Source organism: Astatotilapia calliptera, chromosome 3 (assembly GCF_900246225.1).
Source record: "Astatotilapia calliptera chromosome 3, fAstCal1.2, whole genome shotgun sequence".
In the NCBI taxonomy this organism is placed as follows: domain Eukaryota; kingdom Metazoa; phylum Chordata; class Actinopteri; order Cichliformes; family Cichlidae; genus Astatotilapia; species Astatotilapia calliptera.
The window spans coordinates 10,792,414-10,818,547 of NC_039304.1; the positions used below are offsets into that span (position 1 = coordinate 10,792,414).

Sequence of the window (26,134 nt, forward strand, 5' to 3'; positions counted from 1 at the left end):
CTGATACGTTACACAAAAAGTAAAATCCTTAGAAAGTAGTTGCATTGATGTCGGCGTCACAGGAACTAAAGGTTTTTATATACACGTAAAATAGAGTAAAAGTGCATTTAAACATAAAGAGATGAAAAATGGGATGTACGTTTCTCCTCAAAAACAGGAATGGAAAAACCTCGAGTACCCAATAGTCATGACTTTATGATGTTCAAGGACATTAGATAGTGTTAACTGGATATGGAATGTGTTTGACTTTTGTTTCTCAGTGCTTTTTTCCTCTCTTTGCTCCTCCCTCAGCCCCAATAAGCTGAGGCAGATGGGTAGCCTCAGTGGGCGTAGTCAAGCCAGAGGTCATTTCCTGTTAAAAGGGGTTTTTTCCTTGCCACTGTTGCCAAGTGCTTAACTCTTTGTTTTTTTTTCCCCTTTAAAATATTATAGAGTTTCGATCTTACTATGTAAAGTGCCCTGAGATGACTTGTGCTGTGATTTGGCACTATAAAAAGTAATTGCTTGGACTAAGCTGACCTTTAAAACAGACGACCTGCGAGGAGTATGTTGATATTTTTGGCAAGTAAAATTATTTGAGACTGGTGAGTTTCACCTCTGAGACCAACGTTGGAAATAAAGGCTCAAATCTATAACACACTACACAAATAAGCATGCACATGTAGGTCTACTCTGTGGAGCATGGCACAGAAAATCATCAGAGCCTGTCGCGGCTATCCTACTGTTGACCTATATGAAAAACCAACCAAAGCAAAACTGTTATTAGTTTCAGAGATTCCCTTTTTGAGAACAAAGAACAGCGCCATTAAATCGTCAGATATATTAAAATGCCAAAAAAAAAATAACACACATACTGAGTCTGTGATGGGGGACTTGATATGAAGGGTTTCATTTTTCAGCAGCCTGAATAGACACAGTCTTTCATCAATAAAGACTTGAATCACAATAAAAGACAAAAGGTTGTATAAAATTCAGTTTCAAAAGATGACAGTTTACATGATGTGTGTGAAGGGGGCAATCAGACAGACAATACAGGCAGCCAGTGCTCATCGAAGGATGGACGCAGGAGAGGACAAGACAGGACTCCCAAAACGTCATCCAATAGTTATTTTCTTTGAGAAAACATTTAAATGAAACCCACGTTTCTCTTCTCAGCCGTTTTTGACCTCTCTCACCTCCATCTTTCACCAGCACTTGTGGTCAGTAGTAAAATTCACATACAGCTAAATACCTACACGGTACCCAAAGAAAGTACCATCGTTTCCCCCTTCGATGAGGACGAGAAAAGAAAACAAAGACCGCTGCTGTTAAACTGACAAAAAAGTAAAGAGGAAAAAATCAAAAGCAAAAATCAAAATATATACAGCCAAACAGGGAGCTCTGCTAGAGACAGAAACTGATATTTAACTTAAATGTACCATTCAGTTTGTACATCACAATGCCACACACCATTTTTGGCTATCCAGTACAGTGAAGGAACCGTGTGGGAAGGGCATATTTAAGCTAACATAAAATGTACATGTACCTTATGTCCATTTAAAAAAAAAAAAAGGAAACATGCAAGTGGTATTTTTGAGGCTTTAGTGAAGTTCAAGCAGCATTAAATAATTAATACCACGCTAATAGAAAGCCTTAATTTAAAAAAAAGAAGAAAAATGAGTGCATTTTTACATTAAGATGTCATAGTGCCGCTCTGTGTCATCATCAGACTGTCGTCTACAGTAATGACACTACTTTAGCTTTTGATGTCTTTCTCCAGTCAAACTAACTGCACCAACAGAAGTGCATACACACCAACTTCTCCCCATTTAGTAGGAAGTATTACTGTCCCCACAAGCAGATGCCTCATCAACAGATTAAGTTCTGGCCACACACACATACACACTCGAATTCCCTTGAGTGTCGTAATCTCTGATATTTGGAAAAAATTATTTTGATTTGTCCCTATTGTGCGTTAAATACGCAGCTATGTGGAGCAGATTGGATGGGATGAGGATTTTAGAGACTTTGGGTTTCTGAACTAATAAACTGTGTATATGTGTCGAGAGAGATGCCCACATGTTTTAGAAAGCGAGTGTTGCGTCACCAAAACCCCTCATAATTTGTAGCCAGATGGATGTGCGCTCATGCCCCCTCCCTCCTCTGCTCCTTCCTCATTGGCTGCAATTTCATGGAGGGTTAAAGGGCAGAGGCTTCATCCCCACCGATGACGCGGCAAATCCAGGTGTGCATGTGCAGGCGTGTGTGTTGGGGTACAGTCTAATAGGATTATCAGGCTGCATGCACAGACAGCTCAAATCACCAATTTAAAAAAAATAAAATGGATAAGGCTGTAGCACCACCTGCTGGTCAGCCACTGTCATTACAGCTAAAAGTTCAGCTGTAATGGAATTTTAAAATCACCCTTTTCCCGTTTTATCCGTCCTGATACTCACATGCTCACATCTGGGATGCATTTTTCTAACCTCATAACAACTGGGAAAAATAAAAATCTCCTTTGGTTGTTTCCTTTTCCCCGTCTTTCTCAAGGAGATAAAGCTGTGAAGAAATAAAGCTGATCAAATTTGTAATGAGAAGTACCCCTTTACCATTACTCTCAGCAGCTGGGAGCTACTTATGTGGTTTATAATTATGTTCCCCCCTCTGCACAGGTTAAAGCTTTCCAGAAACGTCCACAAAAGAGGTTAAAGCCATTATAAGCCTGGGAAAAAGATGACTGACCACACAAAACAATAGGAATGACGGGGGGGCGACATTAAAAACAAGACAAGAAAAGAACAATGAAACAAAACAGCTCTGGTTACGATTCTTATGAATTATTCCAACATAATCCACAATGAGTTTTCTGACAAAAACGGCCAAAATAAAAAATAATATAGCTCTGTAGACAAGACCAAAAAAGGTCAGGATTAAAAAGAAAGAATAAAATTAGTAAATATTCTACATCATTACTATCCCACATTACAATCACTATAGACCCCTGTTGTATATTCCTTTGAACGAGTAAAAGTTTTAATTGAACGACATTTCTGCGTCTGACAAGACGGGCGTGGTGGACGACGAAGTGGAATCGGCCAGAGAGACGGTGCTATTGTCCCGGCTCCTGTGCAAAGTGCTCCGACTGGGCGTTGACGAGTTAGAGGGCGTGGAGCAGTTGGAGGGCGGGCCCGAGCCTGTACTGGGACTGCTATGATTGGACAAGGCGGAGAACAGCGCGTTCTTTTGGAGATTTTTGTTTTGCAGCTCGAGCTGTAGGTGCTGGCAGATCTCCTCGGGAAGGCGGTGATACTCCTCTTCCAGTTTCCGATCCAACTGAGACTTAAGCTGCAGACGACACGGAGGCAAAATGTTAACACATTTTCATTTCAGCTACAACAGGAAATGACTGGAATAAAGAAACTGACTGTATATAAAAGATAGCTGTAACCATCAGTAAACAGCCGATCTCCTATTTGCAACCAGTGGTGCCGCCCCCTACTGGTCACTAGAAACAATGCAGGTTTAAAGAACTTCCGCACTGGTTTCATTTTTGTGATCCTAAAGTGAGAGTTTAAAAATAAACCCCTGGGCTTATCTTTGTCATTTTTTTATTTCTATTTATAGAGATGCCAGCATTGTTGCTACATGTATTTCTAACTTTGGACAAGTTGGAGATTTTTTGCAGATCCAACTTTTTTAGTCTCGCTTCTTTTGCTCACCTGTGGAAGCTCCTCGTCTATGCGTTGTAGGACGTCCCGATGCCTCTGCAGCAGCTTGTCGTCTCTCCTGGTCTGCGCTTCCTCCAGCTGGGATACAGAAAGGAATAAAAAATAAAAACAAAAACAAAGACAGAGGAAGTGCTTTGAAGTTGATATCAATAATAGAAATATGAGCTATAAACAAGAAAAATGGACTGCTGGTGATAAAAGATGAAGTGTGTGTGCGCTAGGGCGAGTACTTACCCCACGGATTAGAGAGACAGAATCTTGAATGTGTTTCCTGTTGATCTCATTCAGTTCCCTAAAGAGAAAAATATAAGGATGAAAAGAAGAGTGAGGAATTCAATTCTTTAAGATAAGGCTGACTTTTTCTTTACTAATGCTTAAAAAAAATTATTACGATTCAGCTTTGTCTTTTTCACGGTTCTTGGCTTCACTGATGCTGTTTAGTCGTTTCCTGTCCAGGATCTTCTGGAGTTCTTTCTTCTCCCTGCAGACACAGTGACACACAGATAGTAGGTCCAAACAAGGACTATCAAATCAATCTTGCAGATAAAGCAAAAATGAAATATACCATAGTAGCTAAAAGGAGATTGTCATCCCCCAAACATCTGATACAAATTCCTTCTGACTCAGCTTTTTCCATTTGATCATTCATGTTAAATTATAATAACATAATAAAAACAAAACAAAAACTAGAAATAAATCTAAAAAAGGAGTGTTCTCTTTTTTTGGTTTCAGTAAGACGTCTGGCTGCTGCATTTTACACTTTGTTGACTCAAACAAGTGTATTATAAAAAATTGGTGCAGAGGTTTTTACAATATTGGTGCTCAGATGTGGTGTTTTCAGTTCGGTAGACACATATGACCCATAAGTCACATTTAGCTGCTGTGGCATCCAGCATTTAATATCCATTTAATAGTCCTTTAATGTACTGATTTCAGGAACGTTGGTGGGATTTTAAAACATTTAAAAAGACATACATCTTCGTCCGTCTAGCAGTGAACATTCACACTATGCCTGCATGATTGACACACGCAACATCCCCCCCAGTGGTAGAAATGGACTGACTTACTTCTCGCATAGTTCCTTGACCTTTTTCACCTGAGCTGCTTGGCATTCACTGGCAATCTCCTTCAACTTCTGGTGGGCCTAGAAACACAGCCCAGAAAAGACGACCTGTTAGCAAATCACTGCACTTTTTACAACATTGCTTCAAATCACTGACATTTGTTTATGCACAGCTCTATTAAGGTAACACCACAGCATTTCAACCAGGTTGAGGTCTGGACTTTGATTGGAGCATTGTGACACAACTACTCAGGCACTCTGTTGTAGGTTGTCTGCTGTGCTTGAGCTCAATGACCTGTTTCGTGACCCAGTTTCAGCCAAGCTTTAGCTTTTGGACAGATGTCCTCACTTTTGTCTATAGAATACTTTGGTGTACAAAGGAGTTCATGGTTAGCTCAGTGACTGCAAGGTACCCAGGTCCTATTGCTGCAAAGCAAACCCAAATCATCCCACCTCCACCACCATGCTGGGTGTGAGTCATAAATTTTAACATTTAACACGCTAACTGAGGTCTGCAGAGCCTGAGATGAAGTTTTGGCAGTTTCTCTGAGCATTCCACGGTTTGAAGATCGTGGCATTGTGTTAACACACACGAGAATGCTCCAGCACAGAAAACTGACAAAGCATTCGCTTTTCTGAAGGTTTTCACAGTACCTGATGATAAATAATCAAGTGCGCTTGATTAGCAGCCTGGCATGTGCTTACCAATTACAATTACCCTTTTAAATCTTATGGAAGTACTAGTAGTTCACAGCACTGTACATGCAAGAGCTGTGCGTGTGCGTTTATGAGAGAGAGATTACCTCTTGCAGGTGTGTTTTTTGCTTCTCTCTTTCGATTGCAAAAAGCTCTTCACGTAGTTTTAGGAGTTGCTGCATGTGAATCTCTTTCAGCTGATTCTTCTGCTTCTCCAGATCATCCAAGGCAGCCAACTCGCTCTGCACCAGTTCCTGGGACTCACTGAGGTACAATTTCAGGTAAGCAATTTCAGTATCTCCTTAACACATTTCATTAGCATTCTTTTGAAAAACTATTTTCCATCACTGGTTCCTTTTTTCATATTTTAGGATTTTTCCCCCCAACATCAGGGGAAAAATTGCCCAGTTACCCCCCATGTCCATCCTTACCTTTTCTTGAAACTGCGTTTGAGTTGTTTCTCAATCTGGCTGCGTTTCCTTTGGGTGTCAGACTGAAGCTGGGTTTTCTGGTCCTTACTTAGATTAGACACCTACACAAACCACAAAAACCAATTTATTTTTGCAGCACAAAGGCAACAAGCAACAAACTGATACTTCAATTACTAGTTTCGATAATTAAATCCGTCTGTGCGTACCTTCTTCAGATGTTTCTTGCGCAGCTCTTTGAGTTCTTTTCTTTGTTTTTTAAGGAGCTTTTCATAATGTTTATTCTGCTGCAGCTCCTCTACAGACTGAACCTTGACATCTGACAAACACACAAACCAGCGTAAATATTGCTGTAAACTTGTCATTTCCATCTTGGCCAGCCTGACCACAAAATAATTTTTGCACACTTAGCTGTGTGTGAGATTTCTGTGAAATGAGTGAAATGAATAAGCTGGGATGACCTTACCTGTTAGGACAGTACCTATGAGGTCCTCCTTCTGAGATTGTACTACGCACAAAGAGAAATAAACACAAGAGGAGACACACACACAGGGCGCATGAAATGGATGATGGACAAATGACTCAGATGCAAATAAACAGAACTTGATGCCACTGCTAGAAAAAAAGGACTGTAAAAGTCTTATTTTGAAAAGCCTGACGCTTTAACTTGTGAAAAACTGACATAGCGGACGTGGATGAATTACACACACAGTGAAAGTAGGTCATTTCACAGCTTTATCAAAGACACATATGTGAACATATTTCGTTAGGTAATTTCAACATATAATAGAGTCTTGGACCAAGACTGCACAGTGCTAATACACAGCAATACAGTTTCAAGATATCACAATTTCTATTACGCTATAGATGCAACTATAACAAGCAAACACATGTGCAGGTCTGTAGAATCTATATACTTAATCATTTAGACAAGGTTTGTGACTACCTGGTGCAGGTAACTTGATGACATCAGGAGGATCTTCCTTTGGGGGGGGATGGGGTGTTGGGGAAGGGGAGGGGATTCCAAATCCTGGACTGAGTTCTCTCTTGTTCTCTCCTTCTTTGGGCTGGTTGGTGAGAGGCTGGGTGAAAATGGCATGTAATGAATTAAAACCTACAATAAAAGTGTGCAGGCGAAAGTAAAAGTAGAGTGTGGGGGAACTAATGTGATCAACATACCTGTCTCACCTCACTGTTGTCTTCTAAGAGACTAGCTAGCTGTGTCTCTCTCTTGTGCTTCTCACTGATATGCTTAATAGGGTTGGTGAGAGCTTCTGCATACTCTGAATACACACACAGATATCCATGAAACAATATACAGGTTAGTGTAACTTATTGTGCTGTAAACATGGCTGACAAAATAATAATATGAGAATAGTTTTCATTTTTAGGGTAGATTCATTTTTTAAATCTGTTTGTGGGAGTCATGCTACCCTTTGCCCTCCATTTTGCCATGCTAAGCTAGGCTAGCTGGTTGCTAACTTTGATACCGCTCATGTCTGTAGAGTAAACAGTTTAATTTCAGGAAAACAGTAAATAAGTGAATTTCAAAACTAACCTTAAACTATTAAAATTGTTCCTTTAAAGCCACATGTTGCCATGTATATCATATCATAACAACTAGCCAACAAACAGAGAAGACAAACATGTTAGCTAAAAGTTAGCTAAAGGTAACAATTTCAATTTCTACTTCTGTTTTTTTAGCTAAAAAGGTATGAGACTTAGAGAAGTAAGTATTTCCACAAAAAGTTATTGCTCAACAGATACAATACATATAAAGAAAATGAAAGTAATTAAAAAATAATAATTAAAAAATCCAGATCCAAACACTGAAGCATGGCTTGACCAAATAATAAAACACCTTCATATGCAAGTGGGCTAGAGACAAAACTATACACAAACATGTGCTGGCTAGTGTCATCTTCAGGGTGGTCAGGTGACCACACAGCTAAATCTGCTACTAATTATTGTTTAAAAGTTGCTTCTTTAAAAGTGTTATCTATAAGCTAGGTCGAGGATATATTTGGCAAACGTTGCTGAATGCAAGAAGAAAAGAGAAATGCCTCAAAGGTTTGTGGATGTAGTTTATTTTTAGCCTGTTTGTGTGACATATTAATCCAGAGTGATGCTTGCATGGTGTCATTACCCTGGTGTTCATTAGGGATGTAGTCCTGAGCTTCAGTATAAACCAGAAGTGACGGCAGCATAAGCGGCTGGTTTAGCTCATTCTTCAGGTTGATGTAATGGTAGCCTAGAAGGAGGAAGAAATAAATAACTGACGTTAGTACAGATGGTAAAAGACCATGTACGATGTTCCCACTGAGTGCAAATAAAGTATCAGTGATGGCCTCTGATAGTGACTGTTTGATGCCAAGAGTGTTTATTTCCTTACCCGGCCTAATAGCCGAAACAGGGAGAATCCGGTGTCCAATGAACTTGCCGTTTTCCTCAAACACAGCTATTCTCAGAGAGGCCAGTGTAGGGAGGACCACCTGGAGAGTGTTGACACCACGAGAGAAGTTTAGAGAGCAAGAGATAAAGGTTTAAAAGATATGCGAACCCTGCTCTGTTCGTCTGTTACCTTGTTAAAGACAAACATTTCATCATCCCACACAGGGTCCAGCGAGTTCCCATTAGATGTTTTGGTTCTGTACTTCCTTTTTGTGTCAGCTGGAAGTCCAAAAATGTCCACTTCCACATACACACCAACCTTCTTATCTGTCAGGAACTGGCCTGAGATCACCTGGTAGATGTTGGGTTACAAATTTGTCATTTTTTCACTCACGGGAGCAACGAAATTGCAAATACTGAACTCAGATATGTCTTACTTTAATTTTGACCGTGTTAGCGACTATGCCGTCTACTATGTTTTCTGTGAAAGGGTCAAAGTGTTTGTCTGTCCTTCTCATGAACTCTGGCTTCAACAGGTAACCGCTCAGGCCATTATACTCAAACACACCCATGTTCAGCTGCATAGGAAGGTCTAAGAGTAAGGAAGAACAAAACAGAGCAGATATTGGTATCAACCAGCATCAGAATTCCAACCTTTAATTGACTAAAGACTTTGAAAGACAACCAAATTAAAACAACTTTACAAATACATAAACCACAGTAATGATAAATGCATATTATTCATAGCTATTAATAATTGTTAGAGCGTTTAGATGGTGCCACCAGGTGTTTGCAGGGTTTATTTAGCATCTTTTCACTCAAAGCTTAATTTTAGGCCGGTTGAATTTGTCACCATTAAGGCCAGTAAAAAATGGGTTGCCCATACTCAGGTGCCAGTTCAATCCAAGCAAACACTACGATGGAGTGGCTTCAGCCTGTGCTGGGGGACAATGTTTGTGTGGCATGAAGATTTGTTGTCCACTCTGAGTCCCATTGCATGTAAAGCATGTAAAAGGGTGGACCATTTACATGGATACACCGTAATAAAATGGGAATGGTTGGTGATATTAAAGTCCTGTTTGTGGCACATTAGTATATGTGAGGGGGCAAACTCCTCAAGATGGGTGGTGACCATGGTGGCCATTTAGAAGTCGGCCATCTTGGATAGAACTTTTGTTTTTTCAATAGGAAGAGGACCATGTGGCACATCAAACTTATTGGTAATGTCACAAGAAAAACAATGGTGTGCTTGGTTTCAATGTAACTTTATTCTTTCATGAGTTATTTACAAGTTTCTCTTTGTTCACAGCCATTGACATGTCAAAGAGGTTAACACGTGAGGAGCGGATCGAAATTGTGTCGATATCTGGTGAACGCAGTAACCGGGTCATTGCAGCAGATTTCAATGCAAGACACCCTACGAGACCACCCATCTCCCATGCTACAGTCAGCAAACTGCTTGCCAAGTTTCGTGAAACTGGTTCAGTGTTGGATTTGCCAAAATGTGGACGCAAGAAAACTGTCACTAATGAAGAAACATCAGTGGCTGTCCTAGCTTCATTCAGCAAGAGCCCACAGCGTAGCACTCGCCGCATGTCACTGGAGAGCGGCATTAGTCGAACATCCCTTCGGCAGATATTAGCTACTCACAAATGGCACCCTTACAAACTCCAGCTACTGCAGCATCTCAACGAGGATGACCCAGATCGGTGCACAGAATTTGCAGAATGGGCAAAACAAAAATTGGAACAGGACCCTCAGTTCACGCAGAAGATTTTTTTCAGTGATGAGGCAAACTTTTATGTGAATGGTGAAGTTAACAAACAAAATCACCGCTATTGGTCTGACACTAACCCACATTGGATGGATCCCTCCAAGACTGTTGGACCAACAAAAGTGATGGTTTGGTGTGGTATATGGGGCACAACGATACTGGGTCCATTCTTCATCAATGGAAACCTCAAGGCCACTGGATATTTGAAATTGCTACATGATGATGTGTTTCCCTCTGTATGCACTGAAGCTGGCACGTTCCCCGAGTTTTCCACAATGATGGTGCACCACCACATTATGGTTGCCAGGTCCGAGCATTCCTAGATGAACAGTTTCCTGGAAAGTGGATTGATCATTGTGGGCCAGTTGAATGGCCCCCAAGGTCTCCCGATCTGACCCCCTTAGACTTTTATCTTTGGGGTCATCTGAAGGCAATTGTCTATGGTGTGAAGATACGAGATGTGCAGCACCTGAAACTACGGATACTGGATGCCTGTGCTGGCATTTCTTCTGCAGTGTTGCTATCAGTGTGTGAAGAGTGGGAGAAGAGGGTTGCATTGACAATCCAACACAATGGGCAGCACATTGAACACATTTTATAAGTGGTCAGAAACTTGTAAATAACTCATGAAAGAATAAAGTTACGTTGAAACCAAGCACACCATTGTTTTTCTTGTGACATTACCAATAAGTTTGATGTGTCACATGGCCCTCTTCCTATTGAAAAAAAAACAAAAGTTGTATCCAAGATGGCCGACTTCTAAATGGCCACCATGGTCATCAACCATCTTGAGGAGTTTGCCCCCTCACATATACTAATGCGCCACAAACAGGACTTTAATATCACCAACCATTCCCATTTTATTACGGTGTATCCATATAAATGGCCCACCCTGTATAAAAGTAGCTCCATGTAGAATGAGGGTAGTTTGAAGTTATAGGACATCATCACTATTTTTTGGGTTAGGGTTTGAATACTTGAGTCTTTTTGGTGTTCCAAGTTAGTCCCAATTTGTTCCATGATGTGAATGCAAAGGGTTTGCTGTCTTACAGTTTAGGCTTAACTTTTAAACACATCCAGTTTCTTTATGTCCAAGACTAAAAGTAGCACAACTTACCAAGTGTCTGGAAGTTTAGCGCCACCATCTGGCATCCGACGTTCCAGAAAAGCTGAGGCATGTAGTTGGAGCTGTCTACTCTTGTTCCTTTAGGATAGATTCGGCTCAGCTGGTTCTTATTGTACCTGGAGGAGTCCTGCTAAGGATTAACACTGTATACAGAGGTAGAGTGTTGCACATGTGCAGAAACTATTTATTTATTACACACTGTAAACTGCACCAGAAAAAAAGAGTCACTGGTGTTTGGTCTAAGGTCGAGATCAAAACCAGATGAGACATTTTCCTCCATCAATAATGTCAAAAACTGTTGAGAAGGACTGACAGCGCAGCTGATATTTAGAGAAACACAGTTGTTTGGTTGATTTTCTACAGTCAGATGAGAAAACTGATACTACTTTCAATGTCCGCTAAAACTGAGGCTACAGTCTGATGGGCGGTTAACTTGAAGCACGAACATTAGAAATGAGGGAGAAAAGCTAGCCCGCCTAACTACACAGACAGGAAAGTATGCCTACCAGCAGTTTTTGTGCGTTTAATCTTTATTCCTAAGATTTGAGAAAGTCAGTACACCCAGTAAATAATAATTCAGCAAGTAAATTCTCATGAAACCATAAATTGTACTTTTTAAACCTTGCCCAAATACTTCTTTTTACCACTTTTAAACTTAAGCTTGCAAGGATACTCAACAAACTCTATAGGGAAGCTCTTCAGGGCATCCATGCCTTTGGTTTCAACAAACGATGACATCTCAAAGAACCTCTTCCTCTCTGTTGAAAGAAATGAGAAGCAAAGGGGGAAAAAAACAAGTCAGAATAACCTGTGACAAGATGATGCTACCTGCGAGTGAGTCTGTTTGGCTAATGAGCTACACCATAAACACGGCTGCTCCTCTCACTCGCAGTTTTTGCCTGATAAAGTGAATGCATCCTTCCTTTTCCGTTAAGCACTCACACACACACTTACTAGCTGCCCATTCAAAGGTCTTAAATTTGACGGGTTCAATGTAGTTGACGAGATTTGACATCTCCTCCGTGGCGTTCGCCTCGCTGCTGGCGGTACCCTGCGGGAGGCAGATACCACTAATCCATAAAGCAGCCTAATACCAGCCAGTCAAACAATCCATCAGTCCTCTTGCTGGCACCTACCTCGTCGGAGTTTGGCTTTTTCAGCTCTGCCACCGACTCGTCCTCCTCCTCCTCCTCGCTCTCTCCTTCACCTCCTGGTAGGGTGTGATTAGAAAAAGTAACTTTACATAAGACAACTTCTACAATGTGCTGGGATCCTTTGTTTCTTCAACCCACCAATGGACTTCCGAGGCTCGGAGTCTTTCACCATCCTTTCAGCCAGCTTTTCCTCTCCATTGGACAGGAGTTGGCTTCCCTCTTCTGTCAGAGGGCAGTCTACACACGCAACAGCAAACTATCAGCTTAACAGGAATTCTTTTGATCGTCTACATCAACTTCGTTTTCAGTTACAATCATTTACCACATTACAAAGGCTAAGTTGATGTTATTATCCCAGCAGGGGAGAACGGGTGATTGCCTGCACTTTACCGTTGTGAGGCGAAGACTGCTCCCCTGGCTCTTTGCGCCTTATGCTGCCACTCTCAGAGGGTCGGTGATGGTGATGTTTCTTCTTGTTTTTGATAAGAATCTTCCCCATCAATTCCTGCGGCGAAGGCAGCAGCTGACCTTCGCTCAGCTAAAATCACAAGGATAACACCATGCTGTCAGAGGGAGGAGAATAATGTAGTCGCATTGACGAGCTTCTTGATATTTAAATATGAGAAGAGGTATTTTAGAGCTACACATATTTGACTAGAAAATACGATTTTTGTGCTCCTTCTTTTCTGCAAGTTTTGCCCTTTTTCTTTATCATATTATATCGTTTTGGTTTTCTTTCAAGCTATTCTACTTTACTTCGAGCTGTTCTACGGTTAACGTTATAGGTGATGTAACACAGTAATTTTCTAGCTTTGGGGATAAATAAAGCATCTTTTCTTATCTTTACTTGACTGAATGAGCTGAGCAATAAAAAGAAGCACATGTGCCTTTATCTGAGATGAATAATGAGTCTGCGCTAAAAGAAGCAAAGCAAACAAGGTCACAGTTTTCAACAGTTTGGTAATGTTAAACTGGCCTCTATGACTCTTGAAACTAGAAATGCATAGGCTAAAATAAGTGTTGAAACTCCTCCAATTTTCTAAGTAAATATATCTCTAAAGGTGCTATTGACGTGAAATTCTCACCAGATGTCAGCAAGTGATGCAAGTGTTGAACGCGCTTACTGAAATGTATTTAATACTGAGCAAAAGCCTCCTGTATGGAGAAACTAGTCGCATGCTTTGCTAAGGTGTGATTTTGGCCCATTCATCCACACAAACACTCTTCAAATCCTGATTTTTTAAATTGGATCCGGGTCAGGTGATTGGCCGGGCCGTTCTAGCAGCTTTATTTTCTTTCTCTAAAACAAATTAAGTTTCTTTGGCTGTGTGTTTGGGATCATTGTCTTGCTGCAACATCAATCCTCATTTCATCATCATCATCATCCTAGCAGATGGCAGCAGATTCTTAATCAAGAATGTCTTGGTACATTTTCCATTCACCCATCCTTCCTTGTTAGCTTCCTTTTATCTGAAGCTTGCCAGTGCTGCTTGCTAGAACAGCCACACCACACCGTGATGTTCACATCTCCAAACTTCACTCTTGGTGGGGTGTTTTCGGGGTGAAATGTAGTCCCTTTAACCTTCAGACATGGTGTGACTTATTGCATCCAAATGGTTCAATTTTGGTCTCATCTGACAAGACTATAGACTCCCAGTATTTCACAGGCTTGTCTAAATGTTGTTCAGCAAACTTTAAACATGCTTCTTCAGCCTTGTATGATGAGCGTGCATACAGGGCATGGCGGTTGACTGCATGATTTATGGTTTTCTTTGAAACAATGGTGCCTGCTGACTGCAGGTCTTTCTGTAGATCTTGTGGGGACCACCTGGTCGTTGCTGGTTTATGGTGAAATGATGTCATTTCCACTTCTGGATTATGGCCTCAACAGTGTTTGCTTGAACCTTCAATAGTTTAGAAATTGTTCTGTAACCAGTGCCATTAGTATGTTTTGCAACAATAAGGTTGTGAGAGAGCTCATTGGCTTTACCCATGATGAGATGTTTCTACCTTGGTAATTACATTTTTTTATAGGCCATCGGTTGGGACTGAACCAGCTGATACTTCTTGTTCGTTTGTTTGTGCGTTGTGAAACCAAAAGCCAAGACGGGTCAGGTCACAAGCTGATCGGCATAAGGAGTGCAATCGTATTTGATGGTTTGTAAATTGAGTAACACCGTGACAGACGAGTAAAAAGATATTAGTGTCTTAATAATTTGCCTTGAGGAACAGCAAATGTAATCATTAAAACTAAAAAAAAAACAAAACTTCAAAGTTGTTATATAAATAAAAAGGGACAAATTGTATATTTTTAGAGAAACAGAGAGACTCAGAAAGAGAGAGAAAGAGTGATCATCTAAAACTAGACTGAAAAAACAAACACATGACCTAAACCCCCCACGCATTCACACCACTGAATGTGGAACTACATGAGGGTGCTGCTAATTATCATTTAAAAACTCATTGTAGCCGTGGAAAAACATCAAAAGCCAACTTCTAGCCTATAGCACCATCAAGTGCAGTATATACCAAGATGATGCTCTATCCTTTTTGCTGATTTGCTTTTATCTGAACCCCCTCGCTGAGCTGATTATAAAACAAGTACATGGCTAAAGATTCAAATCTAGGCTGATCATTGGCTACCTGGTATAAATGGAGGTCTTCAAGTCATGCACTAGAGCTATGTTCAGGCTCGTGGGATGTTACCTTTCATTATAAACCCCATTAAAAAGGCTGAGTACACATGAAACAGCTAGAAGCCTGTTATCTGTCTTTGCTAATACACTGTTCACTGAGTGCAGGGTTTAGAAACTTTGGGTTCTATCTGGGTGAACGGGGGGGAAAAAGCTTCAAGTTTTTCAGCCCAGCAGTGACCCGATCTGTTCAGACATCTGGAGTCATTTGGACTTTTACACTTTTAAGATAAGATAAAACTTTATTAATCCCTCGGGTGGGTTCCTCTGGGAAATTCGGTACTTTTACAAGTGTGGCAGCAGCAAATTGAGGGAAAAGTTCAGCATCCACATCAGAGATGACTTACTGGATATTTCTCCAATGGCTCGATGAGCAGCGCATCTCCAAAGATTGTCCTGCAGTACTCTGCCATCTTAGCCTGCTGCTTTGCTCTGAAAGGACAGAGGAAATGGTTGGTTGGTTGGTTTAGTGTCCTAAAAATCATTAACCCAATAAACCCTTCATTGGTTTAGGAATGTTTTGCACTCTGAACACTGCACATGTTACAGAGCGAGCATTTCCTTCAAAGGATTGGATTTGCATCTGGTCTGGTATTAAATAACCTGAACTCAAGCGTGCTGTGCTTATCCCTAATGCAAAGAGTCTGCAGAAGACCAAATCATCTGAATACTCCTGACAAAACACACAGGCGTGCAACTTACGAATCCACGTGGTTTTCAAAGGACAGGATGACGGGGTATGGCGAGGTCTTGAAAGCACTCTCTGCTATGGCTTCAATCACTTCCTGCAGTCAAGACAAGAATGATAAAAACTCAAAACTGGACACAATCCCTCAGCACAGGTTTTGTTTGTTGAAAATTACTCCACATTAAATTTTTTACAAGAGTAAAAAATGACACAAAACTGCAACTGATCAAGCTGATGAAGAGGAAAACAAAAACGTCAAAGAGAGCAGAATTGTGCCTGTGACATTTCTGCAGCAGCTCCCACCTTAAAGGGGATCTCAGTGGTCATGGTGAACCCGTGGGTGATGTAGGGTTCTTCATCTTGTGGTCGGCCCTTCCAGCAGTCCAGCTCAATACAGCGACAACCGGTGAGCAGCACCTGCCTATACATCTCCACCGAAGAATTCCCGGTCAGCTGGCCCACTAAGATACGAGAAGAGCTATGGGTTCAAAAAGCCAAACCAAAAAGCGCCCAGCAAATGAACCATCACGCTTGCATGCATGCCGTTTACATGTCACACCTGTGAGGTACGTGTTGTGTGACGAGTTGATAAAGTAGTGAGAGAGCGGTTGGTTCATGTCGTCGATGATGTCCAGCCTCTCTGGAGGTACGATGGTGTTTTCCTCTCCCCCCAGATACCGACTGAATGCCTGCAAACTGATTTGGTCTGCAAGAAAGAACGCGATGACAGCGTTTCAAAACAGCCGGAAACATCCCAACAGATCAAAGACTGCTGTTCTTAGGAGAGGCATCAACAGGCGCAGAGGGCAGCCAGATGTGATCGCTGCAGCAGGACAGCCAATCATCTCGCAGATCGCGGACTAACATAGTTATGGCTTTGCTGCTAATTTGTTCACAGGTTTATTAATATAATAACACAGATAAAGAACAGCCTTAGTACTTTACCAACGTTTTTTGGCCTGCTATCGCTTCATCAGGGTCATCAAGAACTATAGTGCATACAGCACTTTAAATAACATGCGTGTTTGAGGAGAAAGACATGAAATTGTAATAGGTCAGTTTTAAAAACAACCAATCATATCCACTGATTCAGCTCTGAATAAAAGCCTGATGCCACACAGAGAGTTACAGACCTCTCTCCAGCTGACTGGTGTTGGTCTCGTATTTCTCCATGATCTGTCGGACTTGGTCTCTTTTCAGTGGGGGGTAGAGCACCTCGTTTAGTCTGGAGTCTCTCTGCCTGCGGTTGATGAAGTCCATTAGCTGGTCCAAAGAGATGAACGGCTTCCTCTTGGAGCCACTGGAGCAGAGACAAAATAAGAGTCCGAGTGTATAACATGTACGCAAGAGTTTTACTAGAAATCCTAAGACTATAGCTAGAGCATCCTTAAAGCGCACCTTTCCTCAAAGATGCTCTGGATCTCAGGTCGAAGACATAAGTTGTCCAGAAGCTTCTGGAAGGCATCCCAGGTGATATCATCTGGCTTTATTCCCTCTGACTGAAGCAAAAAGACAGATTTGATTTTATAAACAGGCTCTGCCTCAAGCACACACATTGATAAGTTAATAAACAACAGACAGCATTACATTACACTGCTATGTGCTGTTGTCTAGAGAGAATATTAACAGGCTTTTATAAGCTGCATTGCTCTGAGTACCCAGCAGGAGGCTCCAGAGTACAGCAATCTACAGAGAAATGCTGACAGCACATTTTGCACAATCTGGTATCTCTTCAAGAAAAAAAAAGTCTTGTGACTTCAAACTGATTTTAGGAAAGATTGCACTGACTCATCAAAAATTTTTTTTAAAAATAAATAAATAAAAAACTAATTTTACCTCAAACCCACAGGGCTGAGGTACTGTACACAGCAGATACAAGCAAAGATTAGCAGAAAGTTGTTTTAGAAAGAGTCTTCGTAGAAAGCATGTTACCATGATTAACATTTTAACCGCAGGCACACTGTCGAGAAAACAAGATTCATGGCAATCTTTAGTTTGCTGTGTAAATTGGTTTATTTCCATTGTTGCTAAAATGAACTTCAAGAGGTTTTTATTGGGTGTGAAAGAAAGTACTGTAAGAGAAAGAGTTGCACTTTGTGTAATAATTAAAAAGTTTAGCAAAACACTACGAGCAAGTTGCAGTAATCAAAGCTAGTCAGTTAGCTAGCTATACTATGTTTAGCTAGCTATATGTAGTAGCTGAAGCAGCCAGTTTACCTGTTCATTTATTAGTTCACCTGTATTTTCAGTGCTTTCACCGCATTATTAAACCGTTTCATCAATTTGTATTTTAGTATGCAGTTATTTTATGTACAACAAAGGATTTACATTTGTATGTTAGCTTGCTAGGTGGTTTTTAACTCAGGGTAACATGTGGCTACAGATAAAAGCTAGAAATGTTAGAAGCTGTGTTTAAAAACTGTGAGGCCAATATTATTTGAATACAAACATGCCTCTAAGAGCAGCATGTTAACTGTTGTGTAAGAGTACAGGCAGCAGCTAGCCTCTCTCTGTAACAAAATCCACAAACAAGCATTTCACGTGTTATGTCTTGTCCTGCAACCCACTGAAATCTTACTATTTTCTGTTATTGCTACTCTTCCACAGGCCTGCCAACTTTTGTTGCCTTCCTTGCACTGCAAAGACACACCAAGAACACAACTATATGCAACGCCTCCGCAGTTCAGTTCATTTCAGCCATTCTCGATGCATACACCAGTTCACCAAACCCATATGTCGACTATCCATGTGATCAGTGATTTTATTGAGTGATTACCTTGTTATTAATGAGGCCACACTGCTCCAGAGCTGTCTCCACTCTCTTTTTATCAGAAAACATCTTGATGACACTAAAAGACAAAGTACAAAATCACATTCAGATCAAATGTTTACAGTGACGCGTGCAAGCAAAAAGAGTCAGAAACCTAAGAAGTGATTGTAAACATAAAAAAAATCAGAGTCACTATAAAAGAGCCGAGAGAGAAAGTGGAAGAGAGACAAAGAAGAGGAAAAGAAAGAAGAAGTGAGGAGCAGTTTAAAAGTGGTTGGCGAGGGTGGTACTCACTTCTTCACTGGAATCTTCCCTTCCTGGTTCACTTGAAGCTTTAACTTCGTGTACCTGACAAAGACAAAGAACAGTCAAGTATGAGTATTTTTTAATCATCGAAAATTCGCAGTATTGTAGGACGGCACGCACACAAACTCTTACGCTTTGTAAAGAAAGGTGTTCCGAGATACATTCTGGGAAAGTATGTTTGTGGACAAAGCGAACAGCTCATCTGTCCAAATCTGGAAACACACAGACATGAAAGGGATAAAAGACGGTTGTTTGACTGTTCACCTCATGTTAAACCTTGGTGAAACAGTTACTATATACAGTGTAGCAGACACACACAGGAATTAATCTCTGTTTTTAGCTACTTAACATACGCACGCCTTTATGTCAAAGTAAAGTAAGCAATCAGCTCAAGGCTTGAGGGAATAAAGTCAGCTGTACAGGTAGGAGTGCAGTGGGGGACATGAGGATGGAAAAGAGGAAAAGAAAAGGAGGAAATACATTAAACTATAAATTATTTGGACAGTTAAGCTAGTTAAGAATTGTGGTTACCTTCGCTACATCCTCTTGCATGGCCTGGAAGTTGAGGAAAGAAACGTTGACCAGGTCATTGCCATAGACGACGGTTAACAGCTTCCCTTCTCCGTTCACCTCCTTAGTAAGGCCCAGCACTTCTTTCACCTTTGCGTCCTGGCACACAAAGATATTTATGCTTTTTCAGGATGTTTCATTACACGGACACGATCTAGCAAATTCAACAACGATCTGAACACTGAGCGGACAGATAAAACTCGTCCGTGTCTCCATCTCCTGAGGATATTAAATGTGATGCATGCGGTGTAGCGCCCTGATCTAATTAACCAAACGACTCTTTCCTCCTTTTTAGCCCACCCCTGTGTTCCCTCCACCAACTCTCTCTAACACTCAATGGCTTTCTGTCAATTATAGATCACTCTTGTGACATCATGTCTCTCTTTCATTTCAGTTAAATACATTAGCCAGGAGCACTCTTTATAGACTGTTTATAGGGAATATAGTGCTAAAGAAACACGCAAAATGCTCAAAGACGGCGTCCATACTACCAATGTTCACATATCAACATATGAAAATACAGAATCTGTAGGTAAGGGGCACAAATTCGAGCAGGATTTGGTTGGAAGCAGGTAAATACTTCACATGGAGACCAAATCAGGAAGTCTCACCCCAGATTGTAAATCTCAAAGGTGTCGTACAGTCGCTGACGGTTTCCTAGATTCACAGATGCTAACATGAGAGAGGAAGTGCAACCATGAATTATGAGAAGGCTCTTTAATAACAGAGATATCATCCACTGATTATAGCAGGTTTAGTCAATATTTCTAATGCACTTTTCATACTATAACCACGGTATGACATAAAAAATAAGACTTTATCTTACCATTTCAAGAACCATTTGTAATAAACACTTTAACGTGCAGAATGAACTCGCCACACATCTGTGTTTGAATTGTTTACCACTAATACGCGCCCATATTTCACACTCTGCCTTGGTCAGATCTAGGCTCTTACACAATGACTTCCTCACTAACAGTCGCTGGTTATATCACTTCCTGTCTGATAGTCCATCTGTCATCAGCCTCATTAGCACTCCGTCACCTTTGCACCATCAGCTGAGAGAGGAAACGCACATGAATCGTTTGGCGACAGTCACATTTGAGCATCACGTTTGTGGTCAGGGGACAAAGTAACAGCTTCTCCCCCCTCTTTTCTCCCACACAGGCATAAACAAATATTACCAACCTTTGGCTGTTTGGCATACTTTCCCGTTCTGGTGTCCCTGATGTAACTGATGTCCAAAATCTCGACATCCTACAGGAGAGGAATATCAAAAGATTTGTGTTATCACAAACACTCAGTGAAAGCGTGTGAGAGCAGGACAACTAATCTTTATCAGTCAGCCTATTAAACGGGTGGGGAAAGAGGAAATTGTGAGGTGTAAGTTCATCTGTTTCTACACAGTGTCATGCACACATATATTGTTTCCCTGACTCTGAGGGCTTCTGATGTGATACATGATTATAAATCAAGAAATACTTGATGGACTCATAGAAATAAATAGAGGAAAAACAGATCTAATACACAGGATCCATGCAGCACAAATAAAAGCCCTTACACTCTCTGTGCAGAGAGCTGGACTGATTAAAATAAAGTGCATCCATTCATCAAAGAGAAATTTGGGTGAAATGATCACATGTGTTTCTGGTGGTTCTGAATCTATTTTTATTAGTTATTAGGAGGTTTTGGGGTGTTTTGGATTATCAAAATCTCGATTAGAAAACGTGCTTTAACCAATAACGGTGGCCGAGCCTCCTTACGCACCACCGCTCTCGTGTCACATACGGGTTTTAAACATATTATTTACTGCTGTTAGCAGTTTATGTAAGACGCAGCGAACAGAAATGCTGATAGAGCAAAAGTCTGCTGCTCTTGCATGGAGCAGTGTGGGAGAAAGAGAAAAAACTTGAATAAAAGCCTGTGCAAGAAATTAATTCCTCAGGCAAAAAGCTCATGCGCCGTCTACCTCGTTCCATTAAAACCTCTTTTATTTATCTTTCATCAGACTCCACCGCTTCTCTAGACACAAGACACAAGCAGTGACATATGAATTGTGCGGGTGACGGAAGACAGAAAATGGCAAGGGACTCTGCACACACACAGGGAGGACAGATCTTTGGAGAACATTTGCATGTTTGATGCTGCGGCACAAATATATACACACACATGAACGCATGCACGCACATGCAAACGAGTGAAAAACGGAGACAGAAACGAGTGAAAAAGAGGTACTCTGTAATAGCGACTGGCAACAATTACACCCTTAGCCTCGAGGTGACGAGGGGAGACAAAAATGGAAGGGTCGGACAGGAGGAGGGGAGCGTGGTCGTAAATCCAGCCATAAACACACGTGAGGATGCATGCATCGCCTTGAGTAAATATTTGTTTAGTCCAACACTCGTTCCCCAAAGCTGTTTTTACTTCATCCATGTCACCAAGTCACTTCTTTTTATCCTCGCTTGCCCTTCTGGGTCTGAGCGGCTTTGCTTTAAAAACCTTATGACTCTGCTTTATGATTTCATCAGTGAAAAATATAAAGCATTTGTGTTTTTTTGCACGAGTCTGCACTCGTTTATGTTGTCAAACATGCCATTTTCATTCCTTTTCCGTGTTCTGCTCACACTGTATGCTCTGTCCAACATAACAGCAAAAACATTTCACAGTATTTAAACTCGTCCCTTCCTGATTCCTATGTCATTATTACACTCGGGTTGTGATTTTACCGCCCTGCAGACTGTCTCCTCCCCCGGGATTGGTTGCGAGTATTAAAGGTCAGAAGTGTTGGACCAATTGGATTAAACTCTGTCTCAAACCTTGTCCTCTGATTGGCCTGTGGAGAATAACTTGCTTCCTGGGGGAATAAACCACTTCTGGGTCTGTAGGACACACATTTATGTGCGCACGCACATGTCTTCTCTCCCACAGGCCATGGTTTCATTCTGCCTTTGCCATGGTGACTCCTTGGAGACCACAGAAATGAGTCTACAAGTTGGTCTGCGGACTGTGTGTGCGCGCGTCCTTAACAGTTAACATTTTTGCACTCTAACACACACACGCACTCAACACCAGTGATAATGCACGCAGACATATCCTTGATGTGCAGGTTGCGACTTGTGAAACATCCTGACCTGTTGAGCAAGACAGGGTGTGTATGTGTGAGTGTGCAAGCGCATGTGTGTCTGTGTGTGGAAGAGCCTTGCAAGTCAGTGCACATTGGATACACAGAACGCGAGAAAACCTTCACGCAGGATGAGTACGAATGTGTCAGCATGTGATCGGCAGAATGTGCCAAATGAAATCTGTGTTTTGCCACTAGGTCGTGTTTCCAAGTGCATGACGTGGTGTGTGAGTCTGTGTGAAGGTCGATCTTCTCTGAAAGCACATTCCTGACATATTCCATCCTTCTGCCCATTTGGCGTGTGTGTGCATCCGTGTGCTTCAGTGTGTAATATTTAAGCTAGTAACGGCAGCTGTAGCGCTCCATTCATCTTTTCTGTGCAAAGACCAAACACAGCTCCCTCTATTTATCACTTCAGACTCAGCTGCGGGCTCATTACTGCTCTGAATGACTCGGGTTATGAGTTTTCCAGGAGCCATGTTGTGATAAAGTGCTATAAATTACTTTAATTTACTGTTTTTGCTGGACCCGAGAAATTTTCCTGCCGTGTGCACTTCTGCTTCAGTTAGCGATTTCCTACATTTCCCAGAATGCACACCCGCTCCTTTTACAGCGATTACTGTGAACTTGTTGCACTCTGCTGTGGATTACATAGGCAGGTGGCTGACAGTGTTCCCACCAAAGAAAAGCTGAGGCGCACCCTTCAGAACAATTCATGTTTTATGTATGTTTCCGCGCTGACGCCAAGGAAGTGATACTAAACTGTCGCTCTTTCGATAAGTGAATTATTTTAATAAACCACAAAAGCACTAATGTAACATACTGCTGCGTAATAGTGGGCTATTATCCGCATTTGTTGCGAGCCATTATGTAAACTAGTGTAAAGACTGCACTAAACATGCAGTACGTTAATGTGACACCGCTTCCTCCGCTGTGTGGGTTTGTTTTTGTGTTGTTTTTACAAGCTCAACAATGAACTGTGAAGTTCAAATTTCAGGCCAACATCAACAACACATCATAAACTTAAAGAAATGACAGCTTAGAAATCTACAGGCACCTGCAAATAAGAATCAAACGATATGATCCAGATCTCAATGTTAAATATTAAACGGACCATTATTACGCCAGTTGTTGTTTAAATAATAAACTTTTAGATAATGCTCAGTGTGCCAGGGAAGCAAGAAGAAGGCTTACCCGGCATCTTGAATCTCACACTCCACCCTAGGGCTGGCTAGAGTCCCGCTCACAGCCACACAACTGATGTTTGAAATGATTCATTACATCACAGGAATACAGTCTGATTTTCGCATCTGGGCCCTCCTGAGCTGCGGAGCTGACATGCCAGAGGGTGAGATGGGAAGCTCTGCAGCTTAAATAGATCAACAAAACTGGGAGGCTGTGTTTGGTGTATGACATGATGACAGCGAGGCATGTCAAGAGTGTATAAAGTAGCGTCGCCGAAAGGATTAAATACAAAACTGTGCAAAGCGACCACCCTCCTGATGCAACGCTCCCCATTTAGCCGGACAGTTGGAGTACACCGACTTGTGACAGCTTCCCCCCTCCCCAGCACATTTCTTTCCCCTCATAATCCAAACCATCATGCCACTCCAGTTCAACAATAAAAGACTTATTATATGGCAACAAGAAAAACAATATACTACAAACAAAAAGTGGGCAAGAAAGAAGAAGCACACAAGCTGAACTCGGTCCATCCAGTGTCTCGGATCTCGCAGGTAGAGTCAGGCCTGTTTTTGGAAGAACAACTCTTCCCATTCTTACCTACAGTAAGAGGAGATGAGTAGTTGTCTGTTTTGTCCACGCAATACAATACAAGCAACGCCCAGGAGCCAATCTGACTGGCACAAACACGGGGAGCAACATAACCTGTCTCGTTTAATCAACAGAAAACATGTAAATCTAAAAGCTGATGTTTCTTTCTTAACTAAAAATTAACCAAAAACTCTTAGGCTTCTCACTTTTTTATGTGGATATCGGTATGCGAAATATAACTTTAAAAGGTGGACGTCGGTTGACTTTCCACACAGAGCTGGGTTAATCATCATTCATAGCTATGGGGGGTGGGGGCTGTAGCTCAGGCTGTGTCTTAATGTTTTATTGTTTGCGTGCAGAGGTGAGTTTGATCCAGCAATAACTAGTAGGTCAGTTTATATTTAGTCACTGAAGTGAGTACAGTAAAACGCTGCCGCGTTGCGATTAGGGCCTTGCTCACTTTCACTCCTTTCCTTCATTTCTTTGATTGACTTCCCGCTTCCCCTAGTCTCTCCTGCCTCGCCGCCGTCCCCCATTCATTTTCTCAAGATTAGAATAATATGAAAGGGCAACTAAACAATCAGGGGAGCGCCGCTCCTTTCCTGTGACGCGCCCAAGTGTGTGTTTGAAAGATCACCGCTGCTAAATACGTCTCAAATGACCAATCACAGCTCCTATCAAATGGCACACAATGACGGCATAAAAGGAAACTGATACCTCCTGAGCGCTCATACATGCACACTAGCAGGGACAGTTAGGCCAGGACGGCGTGCGTATCCACCCTAGACTTTTCTGGCTGGGACCCAACGGGCCAATCAGTGCACAGCAGTGGAGAGGTAACAGACAGAAGAGGACTTTAAAGGACACAGAAACAGCAGAGACGTAAAACAAAGAGAGCTTTAAACTGTTTTATGGCTCTGATGGGAGACTTGGCAAGGTGTTTATAGAAGGAGGAGGGGGGAACACTTAATACCCCTGTGAAGCATGGGACAGCTCTATAACTCTGTCATTTTGTTATATTTTTTCTGTCTATACCAGTTTGATCCCACTCTTCCACTCTGCCCGTAATCCTCTATTAACTTGCTTTCTTCCTCACTCAGCTGTTTCATATTTCTGTCGTCTTCAGAGTGAAAATGAAAAGCCGGCAAACATTAGAGCGAGAACGCGAACGTTCACATTTCAGCCACTTAGCAGGAGATCTGATCCAGAGTGATTTATAATGCGTGTTACTGTAAAATCACCAGAGACGGAGAAAAGATGCTGAATAAATGGAAAAATTAAGACTGAGACAAACAATAAAACATGAAAGAGAGCCGAGGTCCGTCCAAATGGAAAACATCATCGTTTATGGAGACGAAAAACAAGACTGAGAGGGGACTTGAACAAAATGAGCACCGCACAGTGTCTCAAAGTGCAAATAAAAACAGGGTGAACCGGGCTGAACACGCACATGAAAACTCGTAAAACACAAGAACAGTTGGACTAATCATGATTGGTCATGAAACACAAACACGCATGGATCAGTGCCAGGTTGAACAAGGCCCTCGTGTGCAGCCACCCGCAGCCCACGACACACACAAACACACACACTTAAAACTGAGTTTGATACTGAAACTGACATTACAGTCACACTCGTATCCTCAGCTAAACCTGAAACTGTAATCAGCATAAATCATTTTCCTGGGTTTGTCTACTTCACAAAATTTATTGTTTGCGTTGTTTCACAATGAAACCAGAACATCAGTGACATAGAAGCGCGTGCAGTTCACAACCCATCACACTTCACAGGCCTGTAAAACAAGAAATTTGAACTGGACGTTTAGCTCAGTTTGGGTGAAGTGACCATCGTGTGCAAATTTGCAACTAAATTCTCA

General features: G+C 41.6%; 1 protein-coding gene across 3 annotated transcripts in view; it reads right to left on the reverse strand.

Annotated features, from left to right (window-relative positions):
* Positions 1–865: 865 nt before the first annotated feature.
* plcb3 (phospholipase C, beta 3 (phosphatidylinositol-specific)) overlaps positions 866–26,134 on the reverse strand; it is a 54,289-nt gene continuing 29,020 nt past the window's right edge. For 2 of the 3 annotated variants that reach the window (XM_026161722.1, XM_026161725.1), the window contains exons 3-34: positions 20,555–20,623; positions 19,328–19,465; positions 18,929–19,008; positions 18,785–18,838; positions 18,497–18,569; positions 17,119–17,219; positions 16,854–17,020; positions 16,280–16,426; positions 16,024–16,181; positions 15,735–15,817; positions 15,380–15,464; positions 12,730–12,877; positions 12,478–12,576; positions 12,322–12,395; positions 12,140–12,236; positions 11,859–11,943; positions 11,177–11,301; positions 8,723–8,877; positions 8,476–8,637; positions 8,287–8,386; positions 8,041–8,145; positions 7,074–7,177; positions 6,841–6,976; positions 6,361–6,402; positions 6,104–6,213; positions 5,898–5,998; positions 5,574–5,730; positions 4,775–4,851; positions 4,099–4,188; positions 3,942–3,999; positions 3,699–3,785; positions 866–3,324 (exon numbers count right to left, since the gene is read on the reverse strand). In XM_026161722.1, the coding sequence (XP_026017507.1) occupies positions 3,013–3,324; positions 3,699–3,785; positions 3,942–3,999; positions 4,099–4,188; positions 4,775–4,851; positions 5,574–5,730; positions 5,898–5,998; positions 6,104–6,213; positions 6,361–6,402; positions 6,841–6,976; positions 7,074–7,177; positions 8,041–8,145; positions 8,287–8,386; positions 8,476–8,637; positions 8,723–8,877; positions 11,177–11,301; positions 11,859–11,943; positions 12,140–12,236; positions 12,322–12,395; positions 12,478–12,576; positions 12,730–12,877; positions 15,380–15,464; positions 15,735–15,817; positions 16,024–16,181; positions 16,280–16,426; positions 16,854–17,020; positions 17,119–17,219; positions 18,497–18,569; positions 18,785–18,838; positions 18,929–19,008; positions 19,328–19,465; positions 20,555–20,623 (3,579 nt within the window). In that variant the 3' untranslated portion in view covers positions 866–3,012. The remainder of the gene's footprint in view (positions 3,325–3,698; positions 3,786–3,941; positions 4,000–4,098; positions 4,189–4,774; positions 4,852–5,573; positions 5,731–5,897; positions 5,999–6,103; positions 6,214–6,360; positions 6,403–6,840; positions 6,977–7,073; positions 7,178–8,040; positions 8,146–8,286; positions 8,387–8,475; positions 8,638–8,722; positions 8,878–11,176; positions 11,302–11,858; positions 11,944–12,139; positions 12,237–12,321; positions 12,396–12,477; positions 12,577–12,729; positions 12,878–15,379; positions 15,465–15,734; positions 15,818–16,023; positions 16,182–16,279; positions 16,427–16,853; positions 17,021–17,118; positions 17,220–18,496; positions 18,570–18,784; positions 18,839–18,928; positions 19,009–19,327; positions 19,466–20,554; positions 20,624–26,134) is intronic. The other variant, XM_026161723.1, reaches the window with a different exon arrangement.